Below are 14,905 nucleotides of genomic sequence, written 5' to 3'. Positions count from 1 at the left end.
GGAATCGCATAAAACGGAAAGTGCAGCAAATTGTGGCAGCTGCAACATTTTGTGTTTTTTTTTTCCTCGCTGCAGGTTCTCTTCTCCGCTTTTTCCTCCTTTTTTTGTTGGTTTGCTGCGCTTGGCCGTTGGCCTTTTACCGTTTTTATTGAAGGCACTGCCACAAAGATAATGTGAGCGAGACGGCACGAGGGGAGCAAGCGGGACGGGGCGAAAGGGCAGGGACGGGGCAATTGCAGCACGCAAATTGCAGTCGACAAAATAATCAGACTTTAATTGTCGTTCTGCAACAATGTGCAGAAGACTCAAGGCAACGCGAACCTTAAGGAACCCGAAAGAAATTAAGGCGAACGAGAACAATGGGGCAGATGACTCAGTTGTCAACCGAAATCAGGCGAAAAGTTTCCCCATTGCGAAACTTCGGGGGTGAAATGTGCACAGGGATGCGAGAAGGTTAATTTTGAGTGTGGGAAATCTTAGGGGAAACATCTTAGGTACCAGCGCGCAATGCCAGATAGGATAGCTACAATATGATGGTATTTAATACTTTCCAAACAATCTTTGTCTTTATAATTTAATTTGCATAGCTTCTGCTTAATTAACTAACTGTTATATGCTTCAAATAAAATGAATTCCCAAAAACTGAGGGATTGGTTAGTTCAAGAAATTTTATGTTCTTGCACTACGGTTAGCCGACCTTATTAATATTCCATTTTCACTCACTTTAACACCTCAAAAGTCATGCATTAATGCAGCTCAGCTTGCATTTAAAAACTTGTGCAGCTCGGGGACCATCCAGAGCACACATAATCATCATCCTCGCACATTAAAATCATCCTCATCAACATCATCATCATCTTGGCCGACGTGGTGATGAAAAAGCCCAGGTTCCGAGCCCAATGAACTTTGTGAAGCGCAACGAAATGCTCGCTGGCCAAATGCAAAAAGCCAAAGGACGCGCTCGGCAACAAAAAAAGAAACCAAAAGTACACCTGTGCCACAAAAAATAAAGAATATAATAAAAATAAAAATAAAGGAAAAAATACAAGAGCGGGCAAAAATGGCGAAAAAAGGCAAGAAAATGACAACGGCGTTGAAGGCAACTGAAATACGCTTATGTGATTGTGTTAGTGAGTGTGTTTCGCAAGTGTGTGTGCGATTGTGTGTGTGAGAGGCTTTACAAAGCCAAAACCAACTTGGCAGCATAACTTACAAGCCAAAATGAAAAAAATCGAGAAAGAACAACAACAGCAGCGGCAATAAAAAGCCAGAAGTGAGTGTCCTTTAGCTCATTTTTTTTCGCTGTTCGTTTTTTATTTTTTTTTTGCCGCTTCCTGCCTCGCTGACTTGGCCGCTCATTATATAGTCAAAGACCATAATTATGTGTTGAAGTTCGTAGATGTTTGAGGCCAGTGAGGGAAAGAGAAACAGAGAAATTAAAAAAAAGCATAATGGGCAAGAAAAGTTTTCAGCAAGGATATTTTTATAAGAAACTCAGAAACACCTCCAACTGAAACTTTAGTAACCAAATTTGTTTTTCTTCTCATTTTTACAGCTTTCAATCAAAGGATTTGAGAACAACGGCGGCCACAACAACACAAAGTACTTTGGAAGCTATTTAAGCAACTTACAAAAAAAAAGAAACCTTTCGGCCCAAAATCAAAATTGAAAACCAAACGAACAAAAGGCGTAAAATGAATTAGGCTAAACACACAACTTATATGAAATATAAATATTATTACTATTAAAGCCAATAACAAGTAACGCGCTAATGTTTAATTAATCGTTAAGTCCAGAACCCAAACAAACAAACAAAACGGAAGACAAAGATTTTTAAGCCTACGCATAAGTACAATTTACTAGACATAAATACTTAAATTATTTTTATATCCGACGACATATTACAAGCAAATTCAATTGAGAAACGAAGCATAAACCACAGTACAAAAACTTAATCAATTTACAACAAGCAAGCGTCAAATATTATCAACCACAAACAGCAAGTAATTAATAACGTAAATAAAACAACAAATCAACGCATACGAAATACAAATTTTACAAATTACAAATTTACAAAGATTTTTTAAAGAAAAACCAAAACCAAACCAAGTCTGCTACAAATTAAATCAAATATCAAAATACAAATTTTTGCCTAGCTGCCGTTTTACAAACAAACAAAAGAATAAAGTACAAAACAACCAACCACAAATCTTAAACAATTTTTAAACAACAATTTAATAAAGCACTTTACAAAGAAGAACACCATAATAAGTAAATATTCAACTTTGCATTAAAACACGCAAAACCAGTGAGTTCAAAATAAACGAAATACAAATCTTGGAGTAGCTTCAACTTATATTATAGTATACAAATCTATTATACGGATATAAACAGAGTGTTTTACACTAGCCAACAAACAAACCAGTCGAATCAGAAAAATTTTTACGAAGAACTACCTCAAAAAGCAGACGAACAAACGAAAAGTGAACCGAAAAGTGTACAAAAACTAAAAACGAATCTTCGAAAAAAAAAAAAAAAAGCCCCGCAGTTTTTCAATACAACTGCATAGCCATGCCAGTGTTTGAGCTTAAATGGCGTCTTCAATTTTAGCCCAGAGCAGCACAGGTGCTACCGTCGACAGCAGCAACTTGGGAGCAACTGCAGCAGCAGCCACATCTGTGGAGGCCACCGTGTCCAGCCTGCACAACACCCATCTCAACCAGCTGAGCAGCCTCAGCCAGCACTACACCACGCCGTACCACCATCCGCATTCGCATTCGCATCCGCATCATCACTACCAGCAGCACTATCCGCAGCAACAACATCTGCAGCAGCAGCAACAGCAGCAGCATCACGCCCAGCAGCAACATCAGCAGCAGCAGCAGCAACAGCAGCAGCAGCAGCAGCACTGGGACTACTATGCCAGGCAGCAGCAGCAACATCAACAGCAGCAGCAGCAACAGCAACAGCCAGCGGCCGCCACCGGCAACACCAACGGCAACAGCAGCAACAACGGCAACAACAGCAACGCCGACGGCAGCAATACCACGGTTCCAGCGCCTTTGGGCAGCAGCAGCAACAGCAGCAGCAACCATGCTAATGCTGCAAGTGGAGGCAACAGTGGCCAGCGGCACGGCGATGCCAATGCCAATGCCATTTCCGCCGCCTCCTCCGCAGTAGGAAATCCGGGTAACCAGCAACCCAACAACTCAGCCGGCAACGCCAACTCGAATTCGAACTCCAATTCCAACTCGAACGGCAGCTACACGCGTCCCTGGGAAATGGAGTCCAAGGACAATGGACCACAACCCCAGGCGCAACCCCATCTGCAGCTAAAGAGCGGCTTCGAGCCGTTCTCCAAGCTGCCGTCGTTTCAAAGCCAGTTCCATGGCTTCAATGAGCAATTACTACCGGATGGAACACCCATGCCTGTGCCCATAGGAGCAGGAGTGCCACCAGGATCGGCAGCAGCAGTAGCAGCTGCTGCAGGTTCCATACCTCCTGGCTCCGTAGGTCCCAATTCAGTAGTGGGACCCGTGGGACCCACCGCCATGAGCTCCCTGCAAACTGTGGCCATGTCGCCGGCCAGCATTTCGGTCAGCTCGCCGGGCATGATGAGTGTGGGCTCACCGTTGACCCAACTCTCGAGTCTGCAGGCCAGCATCACGCCGCCATCAGCGGGCAGCTTTCCGGCACCACCGCCGCCGAACGCCTTTGCGCACCACCACGCCCTCAATCCACACCACCATCATCGAGGAGCCAGCGGGTATCCCACGCCCTACGCGGAGCTGCCACTCTATCCGGGATTCACCCCGTTGAGTGTCAAGAAGGAGCCGAGCTCGGGCAGCAGCGACTTCGAGATGCTGCTCAAGAAGGAGGACTTTGATCTCAGCAACAGCGGTGGCGGCGGACTGATCCACCATCCGCTGCAGCACGGCCAGCCGCATCCCATACCCATGGGCATGCACACGCCCACCTCGTACGATGGCAACAACAGCAACAACAGCTATCCGCAGGCGGCTGGCGGTGGAAGTGGCAGTCATACACCGCACACCACCACGACCCAGCCCACGCCCACCACCACCACTCCGGTCAAGGTCGAGAAGTTGCTGCAGTCGCCGATAGCTCGGCTAGAAGCGCGGAAGAAAGAGCGCCGGAAACAGCGGCCCAATTCGCTGGAGTCCAGTGCCGAGAGTGAGGCCAGCGGCATGGACGTAGACCCCAGCAATCCTGGCCAAGTGGACGCCGTCTCCAGCACGGCCAATTTCAAGAGTCCGTTGAGTGCCCTGGGCATGGGGGATAGCAACGATGCCCATGCCAGTGGATGCGACAAGCAGGTAGGTGATCGGAGGCTGGGGTTGTTGAAGCTGAAAGTATACATCGATTCACATGTGATCTTGTGCGATCCATTTGCATTACAAACGAGAATCAAAAGAAGTTTTTGATCGATATATTCCGGAAATCTTCGACAACCCCACCGATAAACTTGCGAAACGGGGCGAACTGGCAACCGCTGCGATTAACAGGACTACGGTCGTCGCCACCATCTTCCGCCACCCACACTGAACCACCCGCCAATGACACTGCCACCACCCACAATCACAATAACACCCACCACTCACAACCATAACCACCAGAACCACAACCACAACCACTCCAACGACAACTCCTCTTCCTGCTCTCTTTTCCAGTCCAAGAAGAAGCGCAAGCGGTGCGGCGAGTGCGTGGGATGCCAGCGCAAGGACAACTGTGGGGAGTGCGCCCCCTGCCGAAACGACAAGAGCCACCAGATCTGCAAGCAGCGCCGCTGCGAGAAGCTCACCGAAAAGAAGGTAAGTCCACTCACTGGTTTTCCATTCTCAGATCCTGTCCCATCGAATCGAAGTACGAAGGCGGTGGGGAGTATCCCACAGATTCATTCACGGGCAGCGCAAAAGTTACTCAATGAAATTGGCGGACACAGTGGTTTTACGGGTATTAAATCACTTGTAACTTCTTTTCTGTAAGAAATGTAATGTGGATAATCAAATTGTAGAGTGAAATGTTTCTCCTACTGCTATCCCTTTAATTGAAATAAGAGCTTTATCTTCGGACTTCAAATTGGTGTAAGGTGTACATGATTTGAATGAGAATGTCCATCTTTTAAACCACTGTACCCAAACGGGCAGCTGGGAATCGGTGCAAACTGGTTTTGGTCCTCAAACGAGCGCCGGCGGCCAAGTCGCATCCACATGAACATTCGCATTCGAGATTCGCGGTCTTTCGCACCAGCGGTCAGTCACTCAGGATTTATGTCAGCGCAACAGATGTTCCTTGGCCAAGTGCCTCGTCCCGTCTCTTTTTGTCGGCCCCTCCGGCAGCCGTCTCTTTCTCCATCTGCCTCGATTTGAGATTTAACTAGTAACCTACAATGAGTGGAGTGTGTGTGTGCCCAAGTGCCTGCGTACGACGTGCACTCAAGAATTCTTGTATCTGGGTATCTGAGTATCTGCGCCGAGTGATCCGCGCATCCTCCAGATACTTTTGCCGCTTCCCAGCTCCTTTTCGAAATCACTTAAGATGCCGCTGGCACAGCGTGTCCTTTAAGCGTTTGGAAATCAGGTTGCACATGTGTGCGTGAAAGGTTCCCGAATCTGGGATATCAAATTGCGCTGCATGTCGTCACTCGAAGTTTGGATTGGGTGGATTCGAGGTGAAGTGCTTGGGAACAAGTTCAATGGCCCATGGACCACTAAGGAGTTTCAAGTGATCTGTTGCCAAGGATATGTGTGCATCTTAATTTTCTACACATATCAATTTTAAAGTTGAAGAAGTTTGAATGAGCGTAGTACGTATCTTATTAAAAGAATTACGACTTCTTTAAGAATGACTTTACTTTATTACAAACGACGCTCGTAAAAAGTCATATTATGATACTAAATATGAAGGTACTAACATGACTTTTTATAATCCTACCTACGGCCATAAAGCACTCGATTTAACTAGAATTTCTTTCCTTGGTAAACTGGTGCCCAATTATAGCATTGCCCTTAAACCTTTCCCACATACTTTATAATTGGCTGGGCCACATAAAATTAGAATTTCATTCGTATGCCGGTTGGCCAAGGTCTTGTTCCAATTTCCCTCGCCCTGTTGGCAAATCTCGAAGCCCCGGCAGATAATCAGGGTATTTGGAGTATGTCCAATATTGACAGACGCTTCCACATTGCGACGCTATTTTCTCGGGGCCTCAGAACACAAATACAGGCGTCCGATGGCAACAGCAGCAGCAACAAATGCCCAATATGCCATATACACATATACATACATATATAATAAGAACAACAATAAAATAACGATAATAACGAAACGAGGCAACGAAAACAATAATAAAAGGAAAGGAAAGGAGCAGATGTTCACATGTTACAAACGCGGCTTTTGATCGCACACTCACACACAGATACAATACACATACCAATACACGCGAACAAAGCGGCACACACAGATACACGCAGACAGACAGATAAATAAATAAGCGAGTAGTGCGCAGCGTTTTGTCTCTCAGTCGCGATCAGCGGACTGCAAACAGGAAACAAAAAAAAACTGTATGGGAGAGTGCGAGAGAGAGGGGGATATGCTGCAGAGAAAGAGACGGCACGAACGGACAATTAAGGTTGACAGGAGCGAGGAGATCGGACGCTATACAAAAGGCCGTCAAACGAGAAAATGGCACGCAGAGATCTCAACTATAGACCCCTACCCATAGCCCTCCCCCTCTGCAGAGCCCCTGGTTATAAGCCGCTCCCCCCGCTGCCGCTACCCACCCCTTCACTGCCGACGACACACATAGATAAAGTTGTAAATTTCGCGGTTTCACCGAGAGAAGCAACAGTTGACATGTCAATATGGACAGGGTATCTACAAGATACAAGATACGCGTCGCGATAGTCCAACGCCAATTTGGAGCTATATTCCCCCACTCTTCCTCTTCCTCCTGCTCCTCCTGGACAATTGACGCTTCAGTTTTACGACGCATCTTCCTTTGCTTTATCATCGCCATCCGCAACATCATTATCAGGGCTTTCACTGTCCAACTGCCTCACATGTCGGCTGAGCTACTGGAACACTATGTCACTAGGCTGGGGTTTATCTTAAGCGAATTAAGTGTTTAAACTTTTTAACCAGTCAATAGGTGGCATGATATAGTAATTCAATATAAATATCAGCAAGAAGATACTTCTACTGTTACGTGTTCCAATCACTTGAGGTATACATTTTAAAACCAAAAAAAAAATGCAATCTCTTTTGTAGGCCAGTGTATGCTGAAATTACTCATGTGCTCATATATTTATGCCATGGACTTTATAATGACAAGGTTTTCGCGGTTTTTTTTCAGCCTGAAAGTTCTCAGCTAAAACTCACAGCTGGTCCCATCTGTCCAACGTCTTTGGTCCGGTTTTGTTCTTAATGGTGATAAATTTTGAACGTGAATTATTTCATTCTTCAGTTTCCCATCGATGGCGGATCAATGCACTTTTCGACTCATTTCTTTTCCATAAATAACTCATGCTTTAAGATGAACTCCAAGTCTGTCCCTTTCCGGTGTTCAGATTTCCCTCTTGTATTTTTTTCTCGTTTAATATTTTTTGTAATTCCTTCTTTACTTTCCCAAATCAGCTAAAAAGACCTTCGGGCTTAGTCATTAACTTGGCTATTTGAATTGCTCAGCGAACTCACTCCCACCTCCGTTTCCCATCTTTCCCACCAAAAAAAAGTGAAATCCCTGGACAGGCCTATCTAAGAGGATATTTCCTGTGTCGCTCCATTCGTCTGGGGCATTTTTTCTTCTTCAAATATGCAGTTTTTCTTAGGAATTTTCTCATTAAAATTTGAACATTTTTTGTACGTTTTTTTTCGCTTTCACAAATAAGAGGAAAACCAACAGCAAGACGGACAAATATTGAAAGTGTTTGAGCAGGGGGAAAGTTACCGAAAGCCATAGAAATCAACCCCGAAAGTCCGTTTGGAGTCTAGTCAGGGTTTGAGTGATTGACTTCATTGGGCTGTCCAAGGATGCTTTCCTGGCATCTTCCGTGGCACTCCAAGATCTCCCTTTTCGTTCTCATATTCAATTCACGCTGCGCTCCAACTTCATTGAGGCAAATGCACTGGAGTCACTAAAAACCAGCATACAGCCATAACAACTTAAAGGTTTTCGCTTCATGCATACAAAATGCTCTGTAACGTGCATTTGCTCACATGAAACCTCGCCGTATCCTTCTCCTTAGTCCTTCTTTGGGCCAGGACGAGTGCATTGCTCCTACTTGAGGCCACACACACACACCCACACAACAGCACTCCCCGTTCGTGACATACTCTCGGCAAACACACACTAACAAATAGAGAGCGTGGGCACTTGCCAAGGTGGCCATGCACTGTGCTAAAAACTTGGTCCCTAAGAGAAAAACTTATCAGTTTCATATATAAAAATTCTAATTATATTATATTAGGTAGATATTTAGTATATGCCTTATGTTTATTGAGCTTGGCTTAAAACTTAAAACTCAACATTCAGAAATTGGGATACTATTTGTGGCAGTGCTTCGTTTTTGGCACGTTGGCTTGCCAGCTCCTGGAAAACAGGATAATACCAATACACACACTCTCCACTGGATACTTGAGCCCCGACTGCAACGCATGGTGGTGGCAATGATGACGATGATGATGATGATGACGCTGGCAATAATGCGCTGGATGTGCTTCATTATGAACATGTTGTGCAATCTGATACTCGGTCGTGGTCGTGCTCCTTGGATATCCAGTTGCACTTGGGCATCCTCTTTCATCCTGCCAGCTATCTCTTTCCCCGGCCATCAGTTGTCCCTTTCTGGCTCAGCTTTTGGCAAAAAAAAAAAAACGGAAAAATATGTTGGCCAAAAATGTGTTGTCTTTCGGTTAATTGTCGCTTGTGGCCAGGCACACGACGGCCGCCCTCTCTTCCGCTCCAGAAATCCCAGTCCCTGTCGTCCGCCAGTGATTCAATCATTCAATCTATAGGCAGCAATATGTGCGTTTGTCATTCGATAAGTCCCAAAAGATGCTGCCAGGCATGCCTCCCATCTCCATCTACTTACCCCCCGAATTTTCGGTTTGAGTTTGGGTTTTTCAGTTTCAGTTCGAGTTCAATGCTCTGCACTCAGCTGGCAGATAAAGTTTTGTTTTAGGTTTCGGCTCAGGTACACAGCAGAAAATGAAGAACCAATTTCATTTAGAGTGTACGAAAATAAATATTATATGCCAGCAAAAACTATTATTTTCTGGATCACAGTGCTAAGATATACATATATTTTCAATTTATTTTAAATTCGATTCATTGTGTTTTGAAAATAAATCCTGAAAAATCATAACTTCCAACTGTATCTGTAGCTCGTGTCCTGCGACCGCCGGGCCACAAATCCTATTGAAAATTCCAGGCAGCTTCCGTTGTTTTATTTTCCTCCTCGAAGGATTGCATATTCATCTGTTGCAGGAGCACACACACACTATCACTCGTAGGCCATCTGCAGAACTCGCTCGCCTGCACATCTGTTCGCATTGTGCTCCATGGCATAGGAATAGGAATCCGAATCGGAATAGGAATCAGGATAGGAATAGGAATATGAATCCTAAGCCAGAACAGAGTCCTGAGAGCAGAACTTAAGCCTCATGCTGTGGAAACACACATGCACGCACGTCCATTTAAATGGCATTGATGAATGATGATTTGTGTGTATATTATTTTATTTTAAGCAGCTTAGGCTTTGTGGGGATTTATGCGTGCGTTCTTTAATTGCCAAAATTTAAATCATAACTTTGAGCACCATCATTTAGAACGTGCATTGTTCTCATTTTAATGGGCTCTCATTGGTGAGGCTACTCGGGCACCAAATTGCTGCCATGACAGCCAATTAGTGCTCTTTTTTTCTGACAGGCGGGCTATATACACTTGTGCTATGTGCTATATTCCATGTACACAGTACATACACGGTTTTATTATCCATCGTTGAGTAATTTTTGGTTGGCCAAACTCCCCAGTGCACGGATTTATTTAATTTGTAATTATTGCTAATTATTTTATGGATCACAGCTTATTTACAGTTGATTTATTTTTATTTCTATCTTCTTTTTCTTTCAGGAACCCAAAGCCAAAACCGTACGTATACATATTAATGTTATTTATTTTGCACTTAAAGGGGCATTAAGTTATTATTTTTTAATAGTTTTAAAGCACAACGAGCAATCGGTATTTTTTCTGTAGGAATCGAAGTAGTGATCCAATAGTGGAATGAATTCGCAATAAAATTCTCTATCCAGTGGTATTCAAGCCTGAAAATGTTAAAATTTTCACATTTTTCTACCCCTTGCGGAAAATTCAAAAAATTGCAATCAAAAAAAAATAACAACAAGAAGGAGTTCCTATAAAAGCTATATAAGCACTATAGTGATTATATAATTTGAACTATTGAAGCGAATGAACAATCTCATTTAGATCTGTAATTAAGATTGAAGTTCCTGGAATTCTTCGGCCATAGTTTTTATCGCAATTATTTGATCAATGTTCTGCAAATTTGGTTCCCAGTAGTTTTTTGGGTTGTTTTGTTTTGCAGAATGCCTATTGTTTACCCTGCAGATACAAATGTATCTTTTCATCTATGTACCGATAGCTATTGTGTGGTTGTTTCGGTGCTCTTTTTTACCAGCAGAATTGTTTGTTCTGTTGTCTCCGCATAAATTAAATAATAAAATGCTTGACTCTGTCCGTGTGTGAGTGTTCGGCAGTCTGCGCAATTGAATGCTTTTGTTGGTGTATTTATGGAACAGATTTGCCGCTCATGTGCCTGAGGATGATGGGATGGATGGGTTGATCTGGTGGCTCTGATTCTGATTCTGAATCTGATTCTGGTGGTGGTTCTGCTGCTGCCCGATGACAATCAGTCGGGTCGGACATTTATATAAATCTGCGCGCTGATCGTAAAGCGTTGTTAAATTTTAATAAATAAATGTTCACATCCTTGTTAAGTTCCCAGCGGCGAGAACATTTGCATTGATTGCACTAGCACAGACCAGCGGAAAGAGGCGAAAAATGCAAATTAATGTTATATAATTACGCATGGAAGGGAACACGCTGCGTATACTTGATGGCGATTTGCATAAGGACAAGGCTGAGAAAAAGAGGGACTTTGTGAGCACTTATCCTTGTAATAGTTAAAGGACAAAAGTGCCGCATTGCCTGCCCTTTGCACCTCTATTCCCTCAATAATGAGTGCAAATCAGTTGGTTCCTCTCTTGCTGTCCATTCTTTTAATGAGAGTCACAAATTATCCATTCCGTAATGAGGTCCTTGGCTGGTGAAGCATTCAGCTGAGATCCTTGGGGTGGGCAGGTGCAATCCAGCAATTAAGCAATTTGGTTGGCTGCTATTGTTTATTAATAAACAAACAACAAAGCTAGACACCGAACTGTGGCGCTAATTGCCACAGCAACCGGTTGGGAAAATGCCAGGACCGCTGCAGAGAAGCAGTCGGTTCAAATGGCTCAAATGGATCAAGGATATCCATGCACATGCCGAGTCCTAGAAGCGTGGTACCCACGGAACCCACGGAACCCTTTTTTTCTATTTTTGAAGTGCATTCCACCCGGTGTCGGCCCCCTCAGAACTTTTTCACTGCCCGCTGCCTCAATTTAAATATCAGCGATGCATATCCAAAAAGGGGTTAAACTTGCACTAAGAGAAATGGACATGGGTTTATAAATATATCACTATATATAAGCATAAAAATGTAAGGCAAATCAATCTGATCATTGGTACAAATACCTGCATATAAGCGAGGCTTTGCCTCAGGATGACTTACATCATTTATTTCTAAGTTAGCCCTATTCTCTCTCAGTGCATCATTGCCGTTCATGTGTATCTGTGTGCAAGGTGCAATTGCAGTGCATTTTTCAGCTTGACCGACTCGTCGTCGTCGTCGACGGCGGACCCTTTTCACAGCTTATTCCTAACTGCGCGACAAACTAAGCAAATTCGCACCCCAGCTGAAATGTGAAATGCGGCAGGAAAATGTGGAAAAGTGCGGGGCGGCGGCGGCGGGGGAGGAGTAGTAGTCGGAGTCGAAGGAAACGGTTGTCATTTAGTCCAGTTTCCGAGGGGTTAAATGCAGCCATAGGCGGACAGATACACACACGCCTATTTGAACGAGAATACTTAACTGTAATGGCTCAGAGGGTCAGCAGGTTACAAAACTTACTAATTGCTGGCGGCCTTTGGCACAGAATGGTGGAATAATGGTGGAAAAGTCAACTAAATGGGGCACTAAATGCGGCCAGAAGCTTCCAGCAGGGGATGTGCGATGTTTACGGGTTCCTGTGTGCAATTAACAATAAAATGAATCGTTTATTAATAGGTTCAAACGTAGCTGGATTTTATCTTTTGCCTACAATTTAATACATTTTAAAGGGTCAAATTATCCCTGAATATAAGCATATGAGACACGCTTTCTGCCACTTTTGAATTTCAATATGTAACATTTCCTGCATTGCCTGCCAATTTTTCGTTTCCTGCCTTCCGCCGAATTCCCTTTTTTTTTGGCCAAATCCGTTTAAGTCAAGTGAATCAAACAAAATCACAGAGAGTATAAAGCGTAGGGCCAAAGCCCGTTGCCTTACAATTTCAATTTCCAAATGTTTCCCGGAGAAAGTTGTTGCTTGTTTTTGCTGCTTTTTTGTTGTGCTTTGCTTACAAAGTGCCTATCAAGCTGTAACAACAACAACCAAAAAGAAAACGGAATGATTGCATTTTGACAACAAATGGGAAATGGAAAACTCTGGCATATTGTTACAACAAAAACGAGGAGCAGAGTAAAAGTGAGCAGAACAGGGACGCACTTTCCAAATCGATTTTTGATTATTTTTGCTTATCATTCTGTTTGCTCCTTCCTCCTTTCGGGTTTTCCACCACCCCCCCTCCCCACGGGAGAAAAACAACAAGGAACCGCCGTAAATTCAATTTAATTTTCTTTAAATATTATTTGAGACAATTTCGCCGGCATTACATCGAGAACGAGAAAAAGTGGCACACCATTTTTTCGTCGCTCTGTGCGGGTTTTATTTTATCATGTTTACTTTCAATAACTTTCAGATATATCCCCCATTTCGCGCATAAACCTGGCAAACACAAAAAAATGTGGAAAACATCACCGCGTTGTGGAAAACAAATTTCAGTTCGTTTGCTATTTATTTTATTTATAGCTGAGAGCCTTTTTTGCATTTGGCGGACTTTTGTTTGTCGGCGCAAATTGAAAATATAATTGAAACAATAAATTGTTATGTTGTCGAGCGCTGAAAGAGTTGCAGGGGATTATATGTATTTGTCCGTTTTCGCTCGACTGCCATTCCTCCTGCAAAGAGGAACGAAAAAATCAATTTAATTTCAGGTTTTTTCGACCGACTCTGGCAACAACTAAAAGTTGGTCTCACTTCTCTGACCAAAGTCAAGTCATTTGCCAAAGTACGAAAGTCCTGCCGCGCATAAACATCCCCTAACGTGGGGGTGGTTTGCAGTCAAGACACCAGAGAGCGAAGGAAACGCAAAAAGAAAGAATTAAAGAAATGTTTTTTTCAAACAAAACAACAACAAATAAAATAAAGTAAAAACTCCACAGAATCAGCGGCAACAACAATGAACCGTACGTGCAACATGAATGCGCTGGAAAAATTTCACAGCACGTAGCTGGCAGTTTTAAAGGACACTGAAAAATATAGGGGCATACTCTGAAGGAAACTCATTGAAGATTGAATGTTATGAATAATAATATTTACATAAGGATTGCTTGATCTTAATGTTTTAACTTAGCCATGATTATATTTAAGGGCAAACTATCATTAGCTAGATAATCTATCTTGAAGAACGGCGTGCGTTTTCAAGTTCATTTCGAACAACCTCGGATATGTTTTTATATCAGAAGTAATAAGTGATTTAGTGTCCTTTTTGTCTGTGCAGGACTTAAACTTCTGAGCAGGACTTTGCACTTAGCATTTCGCAGTGTGCGCATGTTGGTGTGATATCAAACAATTTAGCGCATTGCATTACAAGCTGTTGGCGCAAAAAAAGTTGCGATGCAAGTTTTCTAATTGCAGTGGCGCCCCCAAAGGATATTAGGAGTGCAGATTAGGAGGGGGTTAACAGCAGGGCTTAACCGGGGCTAAGTGTGGGTTAAGGGGTGCCGGGGCGGACCTCTGCGGGGAAATGCGGCTGGCACGCACTCACAAAGCGTTCTTGTTGCTGTTGCTGCTGGCACATCATCAGCTATGCAAACAAATACGCATAAATATGCACGCACACACCCACCCCACCCACCTACTGCTTTTTGAAAGAAAAAAAAATGAAAAAAATGGAGGATGAGGATAAATAAGAGGAAGCTCGCGCTGAGGGAGAATAACAAACTCGACACGCACACAGCAGCTACAGCGAGCGGTACATGTGCAAATACACAAATACAGGCCCACATACATAACCATTTGCCACTTTCTCCAGCTTTTCGAGCTGCTTTCAAGCTTTCTCCCTACGCACATTGCGTGCACAACAACAACAGCAGCAACAGCAACACCAGCTAGAAGAGGACTGCAAAAAAATGGAAGAAAGAAACGCACTGCAATGGCTTCTTGACTGAAACCCCGGACTCCTCACCTTTCCGCACCTCTTTTCAAATCTTCAGAGCATAACCCTGTCGGCATTACAGTGAAGAGGTGATAAGGTGAACGGCACACACGATGAGGGATATTTATGTAGTCAGACAACAGTTTAATTAAGTAACTTTCCATATGCGGTTTAATGATTATTTCTAGTTTCCAATCCAATCCTTCGATTAAGACTTGGCCAGAAGCGCTT

The 14,905-nt window shown here is 43.5% G+C and overlaps 1 protein-coding gene across 4 annotated transcripts in view; it reads left to right on the top strand.

Annotated features, from left to right (window-relative positions):
* The first annotated feature begins 2,130 nt into the window (after positions 1-2,130).
* The window catches only part of LOC6610523 (DNA N6-methyl adenine demethylase), an 84,036-nt gene continuing 71,261 nt past the window's right edge, over positions 2,131-14,905 (top strand). Inside the window, exons 1-3 of one of the 4 annotated variants that reach the window (XM_032718169.1) lie at positions 2,131-4,337; positions 4,527-4,832; positions 10,154-10,171. In XM_032718169.1, coding sequence (XP_032574060.1) covers positions 2,592-4,337; positions 4,527-4,832; positions 10,154-10,171 — 2,070 coding nt within the window. In that variant the 5' untranslated portion in view covers positions 2,131-2,591. The remainder of the gene's footprint in view (positions 4,338-4,526; positions 4,833-10,153; positions 10,172-14,905) is intronic. The other 3 variants (XM_032718171.1, XM_032718170.1, XM_032718172.1) reach the window with 3 other exon arrangements.

Source organism: Drosophila sechellia, chromosome 3L, assembly GCF_004382195.2.
Source record: "Drosophila sechellia strain sech25 chromosome 3L, ASM438219v1, whole genome shotgun sequence".
Classification (NCBI taxonomy): domain Eukaryota; kingdom Metazoa; phylum Arthropoda; class Insecta; order Diptera; family Drosophilidae; genus Drosophila; species Drosophila sechellia.
The sequence above is the reverse complement of the archived record's forward strand: the minus strand, read 5'-3'. Positions and strand labels throughout refer to the sequence as shown.